General features: G+C 40.9%; 1 protein-coding gene across 1 annotated transcript in view; it reads left to right on the forward strand.

Moving 5' to 3' along the window:
- Positions 1-19173, forward strand: part of LOC144592552 (eukaryotic translation initiation factor 3 subunit H-like) — a 111610-nt gene extending 92437 nt beyond the window's left edge. Inside the window, exons 5-8 of the mRNA XM_078397134.1 lie at positions 2110-2259; positions 10484-10604; positions 13862-13994; positions 18905-19173. Coding sequence (XP_078253260.1) covers positions 2110-2259; positions 10484-10604; positions 13862-13994; positions 18905-19002 — 502 coding nt within the window. The 3' untranslated portion in view covers positions 19003-19173. The remainder of the gene's footprint in view (positions 1-2109; positions 2260-10483; positions 10605-13861; positions 13995-18904) is intronic.
- Positions 19174-20237: the final 1064 nt, after the last annotated feature.

The raw sequence follows: 20237 nt of genomic DNA on the forward strand, positions 1-20237 counted from the left end.
TTACCGGAGCTTGAAAGCTTGTAGCACCAGATTCAGGAACAGCTTCCTCCCCGCTGTTATGAGGCTTCTGAATGGCCCTTCCATAACCTAGGGCAGAGTCGATGCACCTCTGCCGTATTGAGGAGTTTGTCTTTGGAACTGATGTGCTAGAATGCTGAGGACTATATTCTGGACTCCATACCTACCCATTTACTCAATCTATGTACTTGAACTTGACCGATTGTGTTTATCTGTCGGAAAGAACTGCAGATGCTGGTTTAAATCGAAGATAGACACAAAATGCTGGAGTAACTCAGAGGGACAGGCAGCATCTCTGGAGAGAAGGAATGGGAGTTGTATTTATGTATGGTTAATCTGATTTGTTTGGATCGCATGCAATAATAAACCTAAACCAGCTGATCAAGATACCACTGTAACTCTTGAAAACATTCACTATCTACAATACCACAACGTATCTTCAAACTTGCCTTCCTTGTACATTTTCATCCAAATCATTGATATAGATGATCAATGGGTACAGCACCAACTTGAGGTACACCACTTAGTCCGAAAAACACCCTCCAACCGTCAACTTCAGTCTCCTACCATCAAACCAATTATGGATCCAATGAATACCTCTCCCTAGACCCCATGCAATCTCACCTTCCAGAGCAGCCTACCATGTGGAACCTTGTTAAACGCCTTGCTGAAGTCTGTGCAGGCTATGTCTGTGGCCCTGTCCTCATAAACCTTGGTTACTTCAAAACACTCTTGTGAGACATTATCTCCCATGCTCAAAACCATCCCTGTCTATCCAAATGCTTGTATATCGTATCCTTCAGAAACTTTTTTACCACAAATGTTAGGCTTACTGCTCTTTAGTTCCCAGATATTTATTTCCGGCCCTTCTTAAACAGAGGCACATCACTAGCCAGACTTCCAGCACTTCACCCGAGTCTAACAATAATTCATGTATTTCAGACAAAGCTCCCTCAATTTCTTCTCTAGCTTGCCACAGTGTCTATATATACCTGATCATGCCTGGCAGATTTCTCTACCTTCATATATTTTGGGACATCCAACACTTCCTCTACTGTAAATACAAACACCGTCATTAACTTTCCCAAGTTCCCTAGTCTTCATATCTTTCCCGACTGTTCATCTCGCTTAGTGCCCATCTCCATTAATTCTCTTCAAGTTGTCACCAGTGTATCTCTCCTCAAGCTTAATAAAGATAGGTTGAAAAATAAGTTGTGAAGAGGTCAGCAGCCTACAAGTTAACGGAAGGGCCAAGGTTTAACAAATAGAACATACTATGGGGAAATACGAAATTATTAGTTTTGGAAAAAGTAAAATATTGTTCATTTATATTGGGCATCGGTGGGGTCATCTCTTGAGGAACTTTGTACTTTATTGCTCTTAATTGAGGAAGAATGTTAAGCGTGTGAACAGTTCCGATGAAGTTTACACGAAACTAGCACCTAGAGCGAGTGGGTTTGTTTCATGAGAAAAGGTTGGGCAAGCTCGGCTCATGTCTGCTGGAGTTCAGTGCAGTGAGAGGGGATTTGGTTGAAATGTATAAGATCCTGAAGGATCTTGACAGGTGGAAGTGGAAAGGATGTTTCCTCGAGGGGGAAATCTCTAAAAGTAAAGGATTGCACCTCAAACGGTCGGGATTTTTTTTTTTCTTTCAGGTTCTTGTGCCTTTGGAACTCTTTTTCACAGGATAGTGGAAGCAAACTGAATATTTAATGGCAGAGTTCGATAGATACTTCATAAGTAAGAGAGTGAAAGGTTACCATGGATGTTGAAGCCACAATCAATCAGCCATGATTTTGTTGAATGGCCAGCATGATCAAAGGCCTGTGGCCTACTCCTGCTCCTAATTATATGTTCCTAACTGAAATCTTGAAATAGCCTGAATAAAAAGAGATGTCCGTGGTCAGATTGGATGTCAATAAAATGTGATGCAGCTTTATAAATCCATGTGAACCAACGTATTACTGATTCGTTTGGACCTTATTGCTGTATAAAAGCCCACTTCCAGTTAATGTTTAAAATGTTATTTACCTTTATGAAGTCATTTGGAAGCGTTACTAATCTTAATATTACTTCGTCTCTATCACCTAGAATAAAGAAAGCACTCATTACTTCCGAGAATATGTTTGAAGAAGTGCCCATTATTATCAAGAATTCTCACCTTGTCAATGTTCTGCTTTGGGAACTAGAAGAAAAGTCAAGTGTGTCTGAAAAGCAAGAACTTCTCAATTTGGCTAGTGGGTAAGTGTTGTTGGTTTAATATTATTATATTATGAAAGTTAGTTTTGCTTTTGTAAAAAAAGTGTAAGAATTGACAACTTGTGCGGCAATGGTGTCGGTTCATGTCATGAGGTAACGCTTGTTCAGTCACTGAAGGTGAAAGTGCTCATCAATATTTCTGCAATTTCTTAACTAATCTTGCTGTAATAGTTTTGCAGCAACAGTTGTTAGCTGAAACAAACTAGCATCAGCTATTAGCATATACATGGGATTTGGCACACATTATTTTTACTTGTGAAACTTTCACAATTGTTGCTCCACGTAAGGATTTCATGAATTATTTATTTTTCACATGGACAATTCTTAATATGAAATCCCAAAGGTACTTTGGGCGGCACGGTGGCGCAGCAGTAGAGTTGCTGCCTTACAGCGAATGTAGCGCCGGAGACTGAGGTTCGATCCTGACTACGGGCGCCGTCTGTACGGAGTTTTGTACGTTCTCCCCGTGACCTGCGTGGGTTTTCTCCGAGATCTTTGGTTTCCTCCCACACTCCAAAGACGTACAGGTTTGTAGGTTAATTGGCTGGGCAAATGTAAAAATTGTCCCTAGTGGGTGTAAGATAGTGTTAGTGTGCGGGAATCGCTGGGCGGCGCGGACACGGTGGGTCGAAGGGCCTGTTTCTGCGCTGTATATCAAAATCTAAAATCTAAATCTAACTGTTATTAGGTAATCACCCAGACTCTATTTGCAGCATCCAGCAACAGTATTACATAGAAACATAGAAAATAGGTGCAGGAGGAGGCCATTTGGCCCTTTGAGCCAGCACCGCCATTCATTGTGATCATGGCTGATCATCCACAATCAGTAACCCGTGCCTGCCTTCTCCCCATATCCCTTGATTCCACTAGCCCCTAGAGCTCTATCTAACTCTCTTTTAAATTCTTCCAGTGAATTGGCCTTCACTGACTTCTGTGGCAGAGAATTCCACAGATTCACAACTCTGGGTGAAAAAGTTACTTCTCACCTCGGTTTTAAATGGCCTTCCCTTTATTCTTAGACTGTGTCCCCTGGTTCTGGACTCCCCCAACATTGGGAACATTTTTCCTGCATCTAGCTTGTCTAGTCCTTTTATAATTTTATACATCTCTATAAAATACCCTCTCATCCTTCTAAACTCCAGTGAATCCAAGCCCAGTCTTTCCAATCTTTCCTCATATGACAGTCCCTCTATCCCAGGGATTAACCTCGTGAACCTACGCTGCACTGCCTCAATAGCAAGGACGTCCTTCCTCAAATTAGGAGACCAAAACTGCACACAATATTCCAGATGTGGTCTCACCAGGGCCCTATACAAATGCAGAAGGACTTCTTTGCTCCTATACTCAAATCCTCTCGTTGTGAAGGCCAATATGACATTAGCGTTCTTCACTGCCTGCTGTACCTGCACGCTTACTTTCAGTGACTGGTGTACAAGGACACCAAGGTCTCGTTGCACTTCCCCTTTACCTAATCTGATACCATTGAGATAATAATCTGCCTCCTTATTTTTGCTGCCAAAGTGGATAACCTCACATTTATCTATATTATACTGCATCTGCCATGGATCTGCCCACTCACTCAACCTGTCCAAGTTACCCTGCAACCTCCTAACATCCTCTTCGCAGTTCACACTGCCACCCAGCTTTGTGTCATCCGCAAACTTGCTAGTGTTACTTCTAATTCCATCATCCAAATCATTAATATATATTGTAAATAGTTGCGGCCCCAGCACCGAGCCCTGTGGCACTTCATTCCATAGAAATGGAAACTGAACGTAATTCTGCTAGCACAGTTGTGGCAGCAAAATCCTTATCTTTGTTGCATTTTTTACAGCAAAATAGACAATAACCCAAAGAAATCTGACTAACACTCTGCAGTGCTTTCCCAAAGATCTTTTCTGCTAACTGCAACAGTTAAACATTCCTGTCTTTTGTCAAAGTCCCTTTCATTCGAGTAAAAAATACAAAATATATAATACAAAAGGAAATGACGATGACTCATGACAAAAATTAAGGACAGTATGATACTCGAAGATGAATTGTATAAAATAGCCAAACAAAATAGCAAATCTATTGGGAGCGGTCCAGATTTTAGCAGAAGACAAAAATTTATGAAGAGGGTAAAAATTAAGAATGAGAAGAAACGTGCGTATGGATTTTAAAAGCGTCCTCAGGTATGCCTTCAATGCAAAATGAGGGAAATTTTACTCTAAAATAAGTAATATAAATTGAAAATGTTTGAAACTCTCAGTATATCCAGGAGTATCTTTTGAAAAAGAAACAAAATTAATGTTTCGGCCAATAACATCGTTCATTGGATTTGGAAAAGTGAGAACACAAATTAGCTTTAAATTGAAGTGAGATTGGCGATGAGGAGAATGAATAGGATGAAGGGGATATCTCTGATAGGGTGCGGTCTATTTTTCTCTACTTTTCACTGAACCATCCAGTTGATTGATTGATGAGAGCAGTTATAAAGAAAAGACCAGGGATATTTCAAAAGCCCTGAAATACCGATCCGAGTTTTTGCTCTGACTTAAAATCAACTGACCATGCACTGTGGACAGCAAAGTTAATGTTTTGGTAATAGTGAGTTAATATTACAGGTAAACACCCAAATATCAGTTTGAGAGAAAATGGTGGGGTTCAGTATAAAGGATGAGATAACCGAACATTTGGACAAAATCTATGAATTTCTGAAATTAAAATTGTGTTTAGCAGACAGGAATTTTATATTGGATAGGTTGGGTGAGTGGGCAGATGCGTGGCATGATATAGATAAATGTGAGGTTATCCACTTTGGTGGCAAAAACAGGAAGGCAGATTATATGATATTGGGCATTTTAACAAGAGGATTTGAGGACTGAGATGAGTATAAATTCCTAACTGCTTTATCTCTATGTCACCTATTGTGAGCACTCTCACAGGCTTTCACATTTCCTAAAATGTTTTATTCTCCTAACGAGGAAACATCCTTATGACTTCCATCCTATCGAGACACCTTCTGAACCTTTGTTTCAGTCAACACTTCTCATTTTTCTAAATTCTAGCTAAATACACGTGACACTTCTCTTGTGAGATAACACAGCCATTCCAGGTATCAGTCTAGGAAACCGTCAACAAACTTTTGCAACACATTTACATCCATTCTTAAATATGGATAACAATATTTACATCCACAGTAGCACTGCTGTAGAGCTGCTGCTTGACAGCGTCAGAGACTCTGAGTCGAGCCTGACCTCGGTGCTGTCTGTTCTCCCTCTGACTGGCTCGGTTTTCTCCAAGTGCTCCGGTTTCCTCCCACATTCTAAAGACGCGCAGGTTTGTAGGTTTGTTTTGGAGATTACCCCTAGAGTGTAGAATGCAAAAGTGGGATAACATGGAGCTCGTGTGTGGGTGATCAATGGTCGGCGTGGTCTCGGTGGACCAAAGGGCCTGTTTCCACACCGTATCTCTAAACTCAAAATAATGTCCTGCTATTTCTTAATAAATTACGCAAATGTAGAAAGTGGAAATGTGGAACTGCAGATGCTGGTTTACAAAAAAAAAGGACACAGTGCTGGGGTAACTCAACAGGTCTGGCAGCATCTCTGGAGAACATGGATAGATGATGTTTCACACAGTGCTGGGGTAACTCAACAGGTCTGGCAGCATCTCTGGAGAACATGGATAGATGATGTTTCACACAGTGCTGGGGTAACTCAACAGGTCTGGCAGCATCTCTGGAGAACATGGATAGGTGACGTTTCACACAGTGCTGGGGTAACTCAACAGGTCTGGCAGCATCTCTGGAGAACATGGATAGGTGACGTTTCACACAGTGCTGGGGTAACTCAACAGGTCTGACAGCATCTCTGGAGAATAGGGATAGATGACTTTTGCGGGTTGGGGCTCTTCTTCATTCCTGACCTGAAACATCACCTATCCATGTTCTCCAGAGATGCTGCCTGATCCGCTGTTAATCCAGCACTTTGTGTCTTTTTTAAACACAAATATAGGCTCTAGATATCTCTTCTTGTACCCCTTTAAGAATTGTGTATTCATTTGTCCCCTTATTTTTTCCAAAGAAAACATAACAGCATAACACTTTATTTTTCTCGGTATTAAATTTCTTCTGCCACCAATCTGCCCATTTTCACTAGGTTGCCAATGTCTTGTAGTCTTTTACTATCCTGACTGCAGTTCACCCTCTAATTCCAAGGCCTCCAATCATAAATTATATACAGCACTCACGTTTTTCCTTGTTCTTCATATTGTACTTGAGTTTGGCATGATTGTGTATATGATAGCAAGCAAAACAAAGCTTTTCGCTCTATTTTGGTACACATGACAATAATAAATATAAATCTGACGTGTACATGCTTCTATTAGGCTTTATTTTACTCTGGGACTTTCATTTTCCTACCCTTCTCATGGAATAGGTCATAACTGAAACATCTCCACATTAAATGCCTCTTACTTGACAATTAAAATGTTGTTTGCTGAGCTCTGGTTCCATTTTATTGACATTGCTATGTACCCTACAGATACTAGTTGCACTTGGCTTGGCTAATTTCCCAGAGGCACGTCTGTGTTCCTCAATGTTCTCTTGAACAAATGTTGGAAACCCATCAGCCTTTTGCCCCCTCCATTATTGCTGCCATACCTGTATTTGGATGGTTAGTGTCCCATCATCACAGGCATGTGAATTTTCCGCGTTTCTGCGGATTTCCGTGTTTTTAACATCCATTTTCCGTGCTTTTTGCATGGTTTCCGCGTTTTTCACTTTGCCAAATAAACGGAGAAATTGGATTTTTAAAAAAACCGATGTATAGACTTGTAATGAACACTAGGGTTCCGTTAGACGTCGCTAGGGGTTCCGCGAAAAATCTCCCGCGCCCTGGAAGTCTCCCCAAAAAATGTGGCACCTAGGCTGGTCAAGGCAGCCAATCTCGACCTCATCGGGACTTCCACGGCCAATTTGTCAATTCGGCTGCTAGAGGTCACTAGGGGTTCCCTGGGAAATCCCCCCCGCGCGCACTGGAAGTCTCCCCGAAATTGTGGCATCTAGGCTGGGCAAGGCAGCCAATCTCGACCTCATCGGGACTTGCACGTCCGATCGGTGGGTTGAATTTGCAACCTGCGGCCGGGGCTCCGGAACTCCAGCCCAGCTGGAGCCAGCACATCTATCCCCATAGCCGACTTCCTTGGCCGGCTGGATAAACCAGCAAAGACCTGGAAACAAGAGTGCCAGAAAATCAGTGGTGGAACTGTAATGAGTAAATATTAAAATTAAGTGCAAGATTATATAACTAAATTAATTAAGACAGGGTTAAAATATAAAACACAGCAGAAAAGCCAATTTTGGGCTGATTATCAATTAATGTGTGAATTTACTTCAAAATGTTATTAGTATACAGTGACATATTCACATTATTTTGTAATGTCTGTTTTTACTTTGAAATGCACTAAAAGAGGCTTGAAACTGGTAATTTTGTGTGTAAATTTTCAAAACCTTTCAAATTTTTTGACCCCCGTTGTACGCCTTGCGCAAGTGCTCGGCACTTTTCCTGTTTTTTTACCTCACTCACACGCCTGGCATCACTTCTCCATAGCTTTTACCCACTGCAAATGTACTCCTCTCTGTCCTTCCCAGTGATTGGCAGTCCAGTATGGTCCCAGTAGATAATTGTAGCTTTGTTGTTCCTTAACCCTAATTGGAGATTGTTTCACCATATAATCTCTTTCATATTTTCCTTAATCCAAGCTGTCGCCCAGCCTGGCTATGGCTATGTTTCTTTCCTGCCCTATGTTTCCTGAACACCATGTATCCAAGAATAGTTTGGACTCATTTGTCTTTTATTTCTAGCCAAGTTTCTGTTATTGGCATAACATGGTTAATAGTTTCTGCGCCTCGCCAACCTTGTTTGAAATGCTTCTTAGGATCATAATGTGTGATTGTAAATACATCTTAGACCACCTTGCGCTTCCTTTAGTCTGGATGTACCTAAAAACCTGATGCGATTCATCTCGGCTTCTTTCTGAGGTCCCCACCATCACAGAAGCCAGTCTCCAAGCCAGTTCAATTGACTCCACATGATATCAAGAAATTGCTGAGTGCACCAGATCTAGCAAAGGCTATGGAACCGGCCAACGCCCTAGTTGTAGTGCTACAGACCTCCCTCCAGGATCAGCTATGGCTCTAGCCAAAATATTCTAGTACAGTTATAACACCGGCATTTACCCATCGCTATGGGTTATTGTCCAGGTATATAATGTTCACAAAAACCAGGACCAATTCAACCTTGCTGATTATTACCCAATATTAATTATCGGCAAAATGATGGCGGCTCTCTTCGAAGGTGATGTTAAATGACATTTGCTCTCGCACTACCTTATCAAGGACTAGTGCCGATAGCGCTAGATAGAGCTCTAAGGGCTAGTGGAATCAAGGGTTATGGGGAGAATGCAGGCACAGGTTACTGATTGTGGATGATCACCCATGATCACAATGAATGGCAGTGATGGCTCGAAGGGCCAAATGGCCTCCTCCTGCACCTATTTTCTATGTAATCTATGACAATAAATGCTGGCCTTGCCAATAGTGCTCAGATCCCAAAAATGAATACATTTCATCTAATGGCTTTTATCGATCCCATCTTTTCCATGTATTTTGTTTCCCCTTTCCCCTTGCTGTGTCCAACATCCTGCTAAATCCTCCATTGCACTAGCAAACTACCTATGAGGGCATCTACTGCACCATCTTCCCAGCCATACATGTGCTATACCTCTATTTCCATACTCACACACATGCAGCAGGAGTATTCCAGAGATTGCCATATTTGAGGTCCTGCTTCTTAATCTCTATCCGATGTACACATTTCACACTCCAAATCAAGAGATTACACAACATTTTCCCTCTCTCCTAGATGCTGCCTTACCTGCTGAGTTACTCCAGCATTTTGTGATACCTTCGATTTGTACCAGCATCTGCAGTTATTTTCCTACACAACATTTTGAGGTGTTTTTTTGGTGGGAATTGAGTGGGTTTCTTTACAAGTTGAATTGATGTGAGGACAATTTTCTGGAGAATGTGGCGGCACGGTGGCGCAGCGGTAGAGTTGCTGCCTTACAGCGAATGCAGTGCCGGAGACTCAGGTTCGATCCTGACTACGGGCGCCGTCTGTACGGAGTTTGTACGTTCTTCCCGTGACCCGCGTGGGTTTTCTCCGAGATCTTCGGTTTCCTCCCACACTCCAAAGACGTACAGATATGTAGGTTAATTGACTGGGTAAATGTAAAACATTGTCCCTAGTGTGTGTAGGATAGTGTTAATGTGCGGGGATCGCTGGGCGGCACGGACTCGGTGGGCCGAAGGGCCTGTTTCCGCGCTGTATCTCTAAATCTAAAATCAAATAAGAAAGTGGATTTTAAGTGTTGTTTCATTTTTGTGCAGTAATTTATTGGTGCATTTTAAGAATTTTTATCTGGTCACTAAAATATTTTTTGTAGGGGCAAGGATGTTTGATTTTGAAAGAAAAACTTTGAATATATTCACACAATGGCTTTATTTAGTTCATGGAAGAATTGTCAGAATTGTGGGAGGAGTTGAGGAGGGACAGGTAACATTTACAAAGGAATTTGATGGAGATGTGTTCATTACTATGGTGTATTATATGAGCGTGCACATTGTTCATATGGCAGACAATTGTCTTTACCAAACAGTGATTCATTCTAAAATGTTCAAGAATGTGTGGGTCCGAGAAGAAGCTTTGTGCAGTAACTACTTCATAGTTAAGTTACAGATCCAGATTTAAATTGTCCTATTGCCAGGTTGCAGGTAAAGTAATGTGCAATGATTTTGTAGCTCCTGGTCCTACATTGTTGTGTTATCATAAGACCCATGTTTCAAAAATGAAGTCATGCAAGTTCTGAAACATGAAAATCTGTAAAAGTCCAAGAAAAATAATCTACAGCTTTCTCATTGGATTTTTGTGCACATTTCCACAGAATTCTGCTTCTCTGGATGGAAAATGCCCATTGCTACTAGCTTTGCAGCTAACAAAAACAGGTCTATGAAGGATGCCATCTCCCTTGCACTATATTCAGCTCTGTATCATCTTGACAATAAGAACACATATATTGGAATGCTATTCATTGATGACAGTTCAGTTTGATTTGAGAATGAAAAATATTTTGTGTGGTGAATGATACCTATGTCTTATAGAAATCATCTAGAGAAGAACCTCCAGCTTTTAATGGACAGAGTGGATGAAATGAGCCAAGATATTATTAAGTATAATACTTACATGAGGAACGTAAGTAAGCAGCAGCAACAGAAACAGCAAGTAAGTAAAATCAAAGCTACGACTTCTTGCATTGGCAAAGTTTAGAAGAGATACCATTAGTCTGCTATCACACTACAAAATGTAGGCACAGACTTTACAGCAGCCCATGATTATGTCATGGTGGTTATTCTAAACTGGGAAAAATGAATCACGCCCTTTGGATTTCATACTTTTAAAATCTCTTTAAAGAAAAACATCCCTTTTGTTCGCCTAGTATTTTTCTTTCCTTGTTTTTTTTTCTTGTTCTTTTTCAGCACTGAGTGCTCTGTTGGCTTCCTTTCCTCCCTCAGGGAAAGGCCAGTTTTCTTTCATTTGCTGAGTCAAAGCTGAGGTATTTGGCAATCATTTGAAAGTTGTCTATGTTGAATCTATGAATATTTTGCATCTTTAGATGCATTTATGGACTTCTTTATATTAACTTGAAATAAGCATACTTTACATGCACTATTTTCCCATGGCGTGTCAATAAAATGCATGCATTGCAATTTAGAAATAAAACTCATTTTTAAAGTTCCAATTGTTCCCCTTCTAAATTTAAACTCTGTAATTCATAGGTTTATTTTTGTAATACATCCGTTACATATTACAAGGAGTGAGGTTTTTCATTTGAGATTTTGTCAATCTATATAGTTTTTTTTCCCACCTTGAGGCATTGTTCCATAGAAAGGATTTGGACAAGTATGATACTTGGATAGCTTACAAAGCAAAAGTGCATATCTGCTGGTTTTTTTAAAAAAAGCAGATGTTTACAGTTTATTTGGTGGACATGGTGAATCAGGGTCTTCAAAGGCCAATTGCAATGAGCACCATGTTGGCTTGGCACAGTAAAAAACTTATAATAATAATAATAATAATAATCATTTATTTTATATAGCGCCTTATCAGGTGCTCAAAGCGCTTTACATAAACAATCAAACATAAAAACAAACAGACAAACTATCCTAACGGAGAAGCGGCGAATAAACAACGCCAGCGTCCTCTCACGTCAGGGTCCGGCAGTAGAGAACAAAAAGCACAGGACACACAGATACAATTTTTACACATTTTTTACACAAACAGCCATCACAGTGATTGCTCTAGGCACACCCTCACTGTGATGGAAGGCAAAGTCTTATCTCCTCCTGATTTCTTCTCCCGTGGTGCCACGAGGTGATCGAGGCTCCCAACTTTTTGAAGCCCCCACTGGGCGATGGAAAGTCCCAGGGCCGAGCCGAGCAGGCCGATGACGGTCCTGAGCCCCCACCGGGCGATGGTAGGTCCCAGGGCCGAGCCGAGCAGGCCGATGAAGGTCCTGAGCCCCCACCGGGCGATGGTAAGTCCCAGGGCCGAGCCAAGCAGGCCGATGAAAGTCTTGAGCCCCCACCGGGCGATGGAAAGTGCTGCGGCCGAGCCACGCAGGGCGATGAAGGGCCTGCGGGCGGGTCGATCATACCTCGCACTTCGGGGCGGTTGAAGCTGCTACGGCTGGAGCTCCCGAAAGCCGGTCGCTAGCCAGGGACCTGCGAACTCCCGATGTTGCGGTCTGCAGGGCCCACGGCCGAAGCCTCCGAGATGGTAAGTCCAGGCCCTGCGACCGGAGTTTTCAAGGTCGATCCCAGCTGGAGGCTGCCGACTCCACGATGTTAGGCCGTAGCGCGAACGGAGATACGACACGGTAAAGGTCGCATCTCCGTTGAGGAGGAGATTTGAATAAAGGTTTCCCCCAACCACCCCCCCACATACACAGAGTTAAAAATAAAATAAAACGTACAATTAAACGATGACAGACAAAAAACAAAAAAAAAGACAGAGAGACTGCCGGTGAGCCGCAGCTGCAGAACACAGCCACGCCCCTTTGTCATTAGTTATCCCTTATCATGTGCATTCAGCAGTGATTCTCTAGCATTGACTCTCCGCTTTGCTTCTGAGCATCAAAATAAGAAAGTGATGATCCCCACAAATAAAGTAAGATTTTTGAACAAGATGCTGTTTTGAATGCCTTTTGCTGGGTTCAGGCAGTTAGTCATAATTGCCTACGTCAAGGCTGGCAATAATTTGGTAAACTGAAGTGTGTAGCGTGCTTAATTTTGTTGTTCAATGCAGAAGCAGATTGCACAGGTCGAATGAAATGAGTTTCATTGGAACTTAGTTTGTAAAGTCACTTGCCATCTGAGAAATGAAATGGTTTAAGAATGCTTATATGGGTTAATTTTAGTCATGTTTTTTCTTGGCCATTTGAATAGATTGAAAAGATCAACACATACCAAATTTTCGAACCCAAATCGTGTGACAAGATTGAAATATTTGAAATAATCATAATATAGTTGTATAAGGGACAAATTACTTGTCAACTTCTGAAAGTGATCAATACCATTCAACCGAATATTATTTTTTAACTAGGGTCCTCATTCGTAATTTAAGGGCAGTTAACACAGTCAGCCATCATAAGTTGTCAGTGGCAGAGGGAAGCATGATCAGGCACGATAACTTTGATTTCTACAGGCTGCAACAAAGTGACTGCGCATTGCTGATATCAAAGATCTTTGTGGTATGGATTTCCTTTACCCCACATTGATAACTGGTGTTCAGTCACAGTGAACTCATCAAGCAGGCAGCAGATTGAAATATTCTTACAGGCGACAAACCCTGGAAGTAAAAGTGTGCTTTGACTGAATTAAAACCGTTTACAGATAGTGGACATTAAAAAAGAAGCCAAAGAGTTCTGTATCATTTTTCACCTGTTGTTTAGTTTAAATCTGGAATAGTGAAATAAATCTGTGGGAATTATACTCTGTCATCTTATAAGATACAGTGGAGTTACTAAGTGGCTGTTATACCTTTGTAAAGCCATTTGAACACTCAATACCATTTCATCAGCAAAGTTGAATGTTTTCAGCACCAATTTGGTATGTAAACAGTTGAGTTTATCATTGGTTTGTTGCTACTAATTACCCATGGGAAGACTTTAAAATCAAACCCTGTTGAAGAGGTCATGTCCTTGACATAATACCTATATTTGGGTGTTTAGCTGTGCACATGCTTACTCAAATTGCTGTCAGATTTCTCCATTGAGATGATGTGCAACAAGAGATCCACTGTTAGTCTCCGCACAAATTCCAGGCTCATCTATATTTCCTTATAGATAAAAGCATGGAAAGGTGATAATGAATGTTTTTCTTCCTTTTTAATTGCCAGCCTTGCCACGCAAAAGATGAAAGGGATTATCCGTCGCAGTTATCTGAAATCCTTGACTTGAGAACATGGTTTTTGTTTTGCAGTATCTTCACAGACGGCAGCTGGAAAATACCCAACGGCAGAGCAGAGGAGAGACACCGTTGCCAGAAGAGGACCCCAGCAAGTTATTCAAACCACCTCAACCACCACCAAGACTGGAAACACTGCTTGTTGCAGGTTAGAGATTGATATGAGAAGGAAAAGAGCAGCCTGAGTATTGAACAGTTCCATGTCAACGTGGTACAGTTAGGTCCACAGTGAGGCTCTTGTATTCTCCCCAAACTCAAGAGGTTCGGTGAAAATGCTTTGCACAAAATGCTGTTCATCTGTTCAATCTAGGGGTTCTCTCCAGTATTTTGTTTTTTGTTTCAGTAGAGCACCCTCATTTTTACATTCATCTCATAAGCCATTCTGATAAATCATTGGGCCAAAACTTGATGGGCATGGACACCAGTTCCTTTGGAAACCTCTGACGTCCATCCATTCAAAGAGAAGCAAGTTTTGAATGTATGCAGGCACCCAGAGTCCAGTGTTTACTAAACAATGTAAGGTGCTGAAGCTGTCACGATGTACATTTTTTGCTGGGTTCTGTATGGAGTCCAATGGAGGAACCCAGTCTTGTGGGAAATCCTCAACATCACACCAAGGGATTCACTGCACAGTCTGAAGAAGGGTCTCGACCCGAAACGTCACCCATCCCTTCTATCAGAGATGCTGCCTGTCCCGCTGCGTTACTCCAGCATTTTGTTTCTATCTTCACCACTTAGAATCTATGTTTGGTTGTAGGTGGAAAACTCCTTGATTCCAATGGATGTCCAAGGCCTATGGATTTGGAAGTAAAGGATCAAGTGAATCATCTTTAAATCTTTTTATTTATTTATTTATTTTTCTATTTTACATTTTTTTACAGTCCTAGTTTTTAAATTATTTACTCTAGTTTAAATCGTTTTTAATTTTGCATTACCGTAGACATTTGAAACTCTCCAAATTACTTATAGCTTTGTAAGTAGACAAACCTATGCTCCAGCTTTCCCTGCTGTCAAACCCTGTTGGGCATTCTGGGGGAAGCCTCAGTTCTCCCGTTTAGTTCGTAAATAGATGGCGTGGAAAACCAGCAAGATCAATTGCCCACATCTGTAAGTGCAGACATACATGGATCACTAGCAGTGATTCCACGCAGCTAAGCCCAAATTGAACACTAGTTGGCTCAATGCCATTTGGTTGTGAATTAGGGTCAGTTTTGTGCTACATTCTTGAGTTTAGTGTGAGCTGCATTGACGTGGTTCATTGTAGCTTCTCATGCAATCCTTAACGCTGGAAGGGAAAGGAGACTCTCATTTCGTCACTTGTGGCTTGCCTTAAGACCAAGGTTCCAAAAATAGTGTAGAAGTAATCTGTTATTTAAGCACGTTATATTAGAAGTTTAACAACAGTGCAACTGGAAGAAATCATGTGTTGGCATAACTGTTGTTAAATGTTTTCTGAGGAATTAAAAGTGGTGTGTTTTTATTAATAAGGTTTGATCAGGTTTGAGTGCTTCTCTTTGCATCACTGTATCTCTAAATTATGAGTGTTTCTGACAGTCTTTCACACAGCAACCATTAATCACACAACATGGAAACAAACCCTTTGACTCAACTTGTCCATGCCAACCAAGATCCCCCATCTAAGCTAGTCTCATTTACCTGCAATTGGCCCTCTAAACCTGTCCTAACCATGTACCAGTCTAAGTGTCTTTTAAGTGCCTCAACTGCGTACTCTGGTAACCCTGGTAGAGTGAAAAAGCTGCCCCGCAGGTTCACATTAAGAAAAACAATATTATTATTTTTTTCCAGTTTTCCTAACTGTGAGATACGTGTACATTAAGTAGTTCTCTGCAAGCTAATATTTCTGAAAGTCCCATAAGAAATAATTTTGATTTTAAATTAAAGTATTTATCTTAAGTACTCTCCTCCAACCCAACATGTCTTTTGTACTCTGAATAATTATTATGCTTCAAGGAACCAATTGATTTAAAGAAAACTGTCATCTCAAAGTCAGCTGTTTTAACATTTAATGTTTCTGAGCCAAAAAAACAGTGCTGGAGGAACTAAGTGAGTCAGGCAACATTTGTGGGTAGAAAGGAATTGTTGATGTTTTGGGTCAAGACTCTGCAGCAGGACTGAGAGCGGAGAGGGAAGATGGTGACTGAGAGAGGAGAGAGGAAGAGAGAGGTGAACGAGGTCAATAAGTAGTAGGTGGATCGAGCCAGAGGTGAAGGATGATGAGAAGATTGATCCAGGAAGGGGAGAGGTGGAATTTGGTGGAAAGTGGGTTATATGTGGAAGCAGACAAGGATAAAAAGCAGACACAGTGCTGAAGTTACTCAGCAGATCAGGCAGCATCTCTGAGAAGAGTCCTGACCCGAAAACGGTTCCTATCCATGTTCTCCAGAGATGCTGCTTGACCAAATAAGCTACTCTAGCATGTTAGCTTTCTTGCTAAGCCAGCATATGTAGTTGCTTGTGTCTAAATAAGGAAAAAAGGCAGATGGAGTTAGGTGGGGGTAGGGGAGGGTGAAGGTAGAGCCAGGTGGTGAAGGATGCAGAGTGGGGACATGATGGCTACCAGCCCTGGAAACTGAGAACAGTTGAAAGAGAAATGAAAGGCAGATGGGAAGAGGATCCAGTAGATGAAATGTGTGGAAAATGGAATCAGGAAAGAGAGCAGGGCTTGGAGGTTGAAGGAGGAGTTTGGGAAAGGAAACAAAATGGGAGAACCAGAGGTAGATTGGAAGGTGTGAAAGAGGGGAATAGCTTATACAATGCATCACTCTGCAGTGGAGAATAATGATCTCTGCCCCGTGTCATCTTGCACATGGATCACTACTATGGATTATATTTAGAATTCAAACTCATCTGGATAACAGGATAAATGAGGAAAAGAGGGATGCATGCTGATTTCTAAAAATGTGCATCTGTGAAAGAAATATCTTTCCCCATGCCCAACTCTTGTACCTTCAGTTAACATTTAGATATTCGGTTTTGCAGGCCCTTTCGTTGTTGGGCTTCGCTTGTCTCGTTTTTATGGTTTGGTCTCAATTTAGCATGAATCAGTTACATGAGGCAAGATTTTTGTGTAATTTCTTTGCATGGATATTATGGCTATTATGTCAATGCTCCTCCACTCACAATAACCTTTGGTTGACTCCAGTGACTGCCCAGGCTTATCCGTATCTATTATTCCAGTTATCCGGAATTTACCTTTGATGAGTAATTTACAATTCTGCACATTTATTTTAAATTTATTTGTCATTAATAAAGCAGTCGTTTACCTCTTATCTCCTACCATTTTTTGTTTGCTCTTCCCAAATTCCACCGCATGTCATTTGTTGTACTGCATTCCTTCAGTAGTACCACCCCATCCCATAGAATATGTGCGCAGAGACGAAATAGGTTGAAGTCATGGGAACTTGGTGTTACATACGGAGCAAAAGAACAAAGGAAAATTCCATTGTAATTGCGTTTTCCCCTCAATAACCAAGTTGTAGAAAATAAATTCTTGAATAATGCTTTCACTCTCTTTTGCTATTATCATTTTTGTATTTGTTCCCATATCAATACACATATTATAAATCTGGCTCTAAAGAACGTGTTGCCGAGATAGATGGTTGAGGCAGACACTGTAGTGACATTTTAAGAGACTTTTGGATGGGCACATGGATATGCAGGGAATGGAGGAATATGAATTATGTGTGGCTAGATAAGAGATGGTCTTGGCATCATGTTTGGCACAGACATTGTGGGCCGAATGGCCTGTTCCTATACTGTACTGGTCTGTTTTCTAAAGAGTTTGAGAATAATTTATTTTGTTGCCCGTCAAAAAATGAAGACAGGTATGGTAGAATAAATGATGATCAAACCATGTTCTGGCCTTCCTCCTCCTCCATGCCCAATTGTTCTGGATATTTCCTTTGAATTCATGTCGAGATTTGACTTCTTCTTTCGTGTCCATCATTCAAATGTTACATCACTGTCATCGTCCGTCCTGGGAAGGGCGCAAGCTTCCGGCGACATTCAGCGGGAGCCTCACTTGTACAATAGACGATGGTGGTAGCAGAATTAGCTCAGAACACTTCCAGTTTCCAGCCCCGCGACGTGGACGCTTCTGCTATGGGGCCGTGATTTGACTAAGAATGCTTTAAAAATGAACGTGGCCTGGACTATTTTGCACTCCTTGACACATTGGAACAAAATGGGATAATTAGCAGAAACCATGTTATTGGTTACTTTCAAAATTATAGATGTAGATACTTTAGCTCTGCTCTACAAGACCAGCCTAAAAAGGAGGGGGAAGGAAAGATCATACCAGATTTTGAAACATAATTAGAAATAATTTACAATTAATCCATAGTGGACTAAGTTGGGGAAGTGTGCACATTATTGATTAAAGGGGGCAGAGAATGGAAAGCTGTAAGGCCTGAAACACTAATATCCCCTTGAACAGTTGTGTTTTACAAAGTTCTGCTTTGGCAGTGTTGCTGCTGCTGTTCATCAATAATTAGTGAAATTTAATCAGCAAAGCCCATTGTGTTTAAAGTCCAAATTTCATCTCATTAAATTGTGCTTTGGAGTCTTTGTTTAAATGAGTATCACCACTTGGCATGTACTTTGCCAAACACATATCACATGATGGATAAGCAACAAGACATTGCCTATTTGAGACAGAGACTGTTGCAGTCATACATTCTTGTGGTTACACCAGCATGGAATTGCAGAGAAAATTATAAGTTTGCAAAAAAGCTGCTTTTATGAAAGTGTTATAAAAAAAGCCTTGATGTTGATCATGTACGGATGTGGCTACTACTGTGATTAAACAAAAGGGTTTGTATTTTATCCCATAAGATTTGGTTACGTTGCGTGCAAGCATTACAAGCAAAATAAATACAAAAAGGGGGAAAATAGTAAATATTGACCAAAGAAAATTGCATTTTTCTATGCGGTACATCATTGTCCTTTGAATTGTGAGTTGCTATTTTCACGTTGCATTTTTGATTACCAAGTTCTCGGAAGCTAAATATTTTCTTTCTCCTTTTCACCACTTTACAGGACAAATCAGTGCCTATTGCCAGCAGATCAAGGAGTTCACATCACAGAGCATGGGCAAATTATTCATGGCTGAAGCTCTTCAAGGCCATAACAGCTGAAATCTCAGTTGGAAATGCTGTAGCTCAACGTGGTTTCCAGATCCAACAAAATGCCATTCTGAAAAGCTGCCTTGTCTATAAAGCCTGTTCTGTGCATCCAAAACACAGTGGAGGTTTAGTTGCCCCCAGTTTGTACGAATGCAATGAAAATAAATAAATGAATTTGATGATCACATTAGTCCTTGTGTTTATTCCATCTTGAATAGAAACATAGACATAGAAACATATAAAATAGGTGCAGGAGTAGGCCATTCGGTCTTTCGAGCCTGCACCGCCATTCAATATGATCATGGCTGATCATCCAGCTCAGTAGCCTGTACCTGCCTTCTCTCCATACCCCCCTGATCCCTTTAGCAAAAAGGGCCACATCTAACTCCCTCTTAAATATAGCCAATGAACTGGCCTCAACTACCTTCTGTGGCAGAGAATTCCACAGACTCACCACTCTCTGTGTGAAGAAATGTTTTCTCATCTCGGTCCTAAAAGACTTCCCCCTTATCCTTAAGCTGTGACCCCTGGTTCTGGACTCCCCCAACATCGGGAACAATCTTCCCGCATCTAGCCTCTCCAACCCCTTAAGAATTTTATATGTTTCTATAAGATCCCCCTCAGTCTTCTAAATTCCAGCGAGTACAAGCCCAATACCTTAATTGTCCGTAAGACAGCTAATAGTTGATTAAAATTTCAGTAAATTATATATTAACTATCTTACAATGATTCAGCGATCTTAAAAATAAGTTTGAAGTAGTTTGACTATTATTCAATCCCTTTTATTAAATAATGATTTCTTTTCAGCATGGCCTAGCTACAGCAGAAACTAAGAAAATTATCTGAAATATTTAAAAATTATCCCTCCCTTTTAATTATTTATTTTAGTTCTGTGTGTTAGTGTCCTCACCAAGCCTTGCAGTTAAGCAGTTTTAGGGATGGGTTACCTTTTCTGCTACCAGTATTGCTGTATAAACTAGGCCAACATATGTGTGGCGATCATGGTTATTTTTGTAATTACTTTTAATTGCTATCTCTTGTAACGCAAATGATTATGCACCTTAATAGAATATTTGATGTCACTTATACCACATTTTATGGGGAAATAAAAGGTTTTAAAATTGCAATGAGGTAGGTCAGCTCAGAGGATGTTGCTGCAATGCTGATTACACAAAAGGATTTGCATTGTGTTTGGAATTATAACATTTTATGAATGAAAACTAAATATTGCTGGATCTTTTGAGATT

The sequence above is a fragment of the Rhinoraja longicauda genome, chromosome 4 (assembly GCF_053455715.1).
Source record: "Rhinoraja longicauda isolate Sanriku21f chromosome 4, sRhiLon1.1, whole genome shotgun sequence".
Classification (NCBI taxonomy): Eukaryota; Metazoa; Chordata; class Chondrichthyes; order Rajiformes; family Arhynchobatidae; genus Rhinoraja; species Rhinoraja longicauda.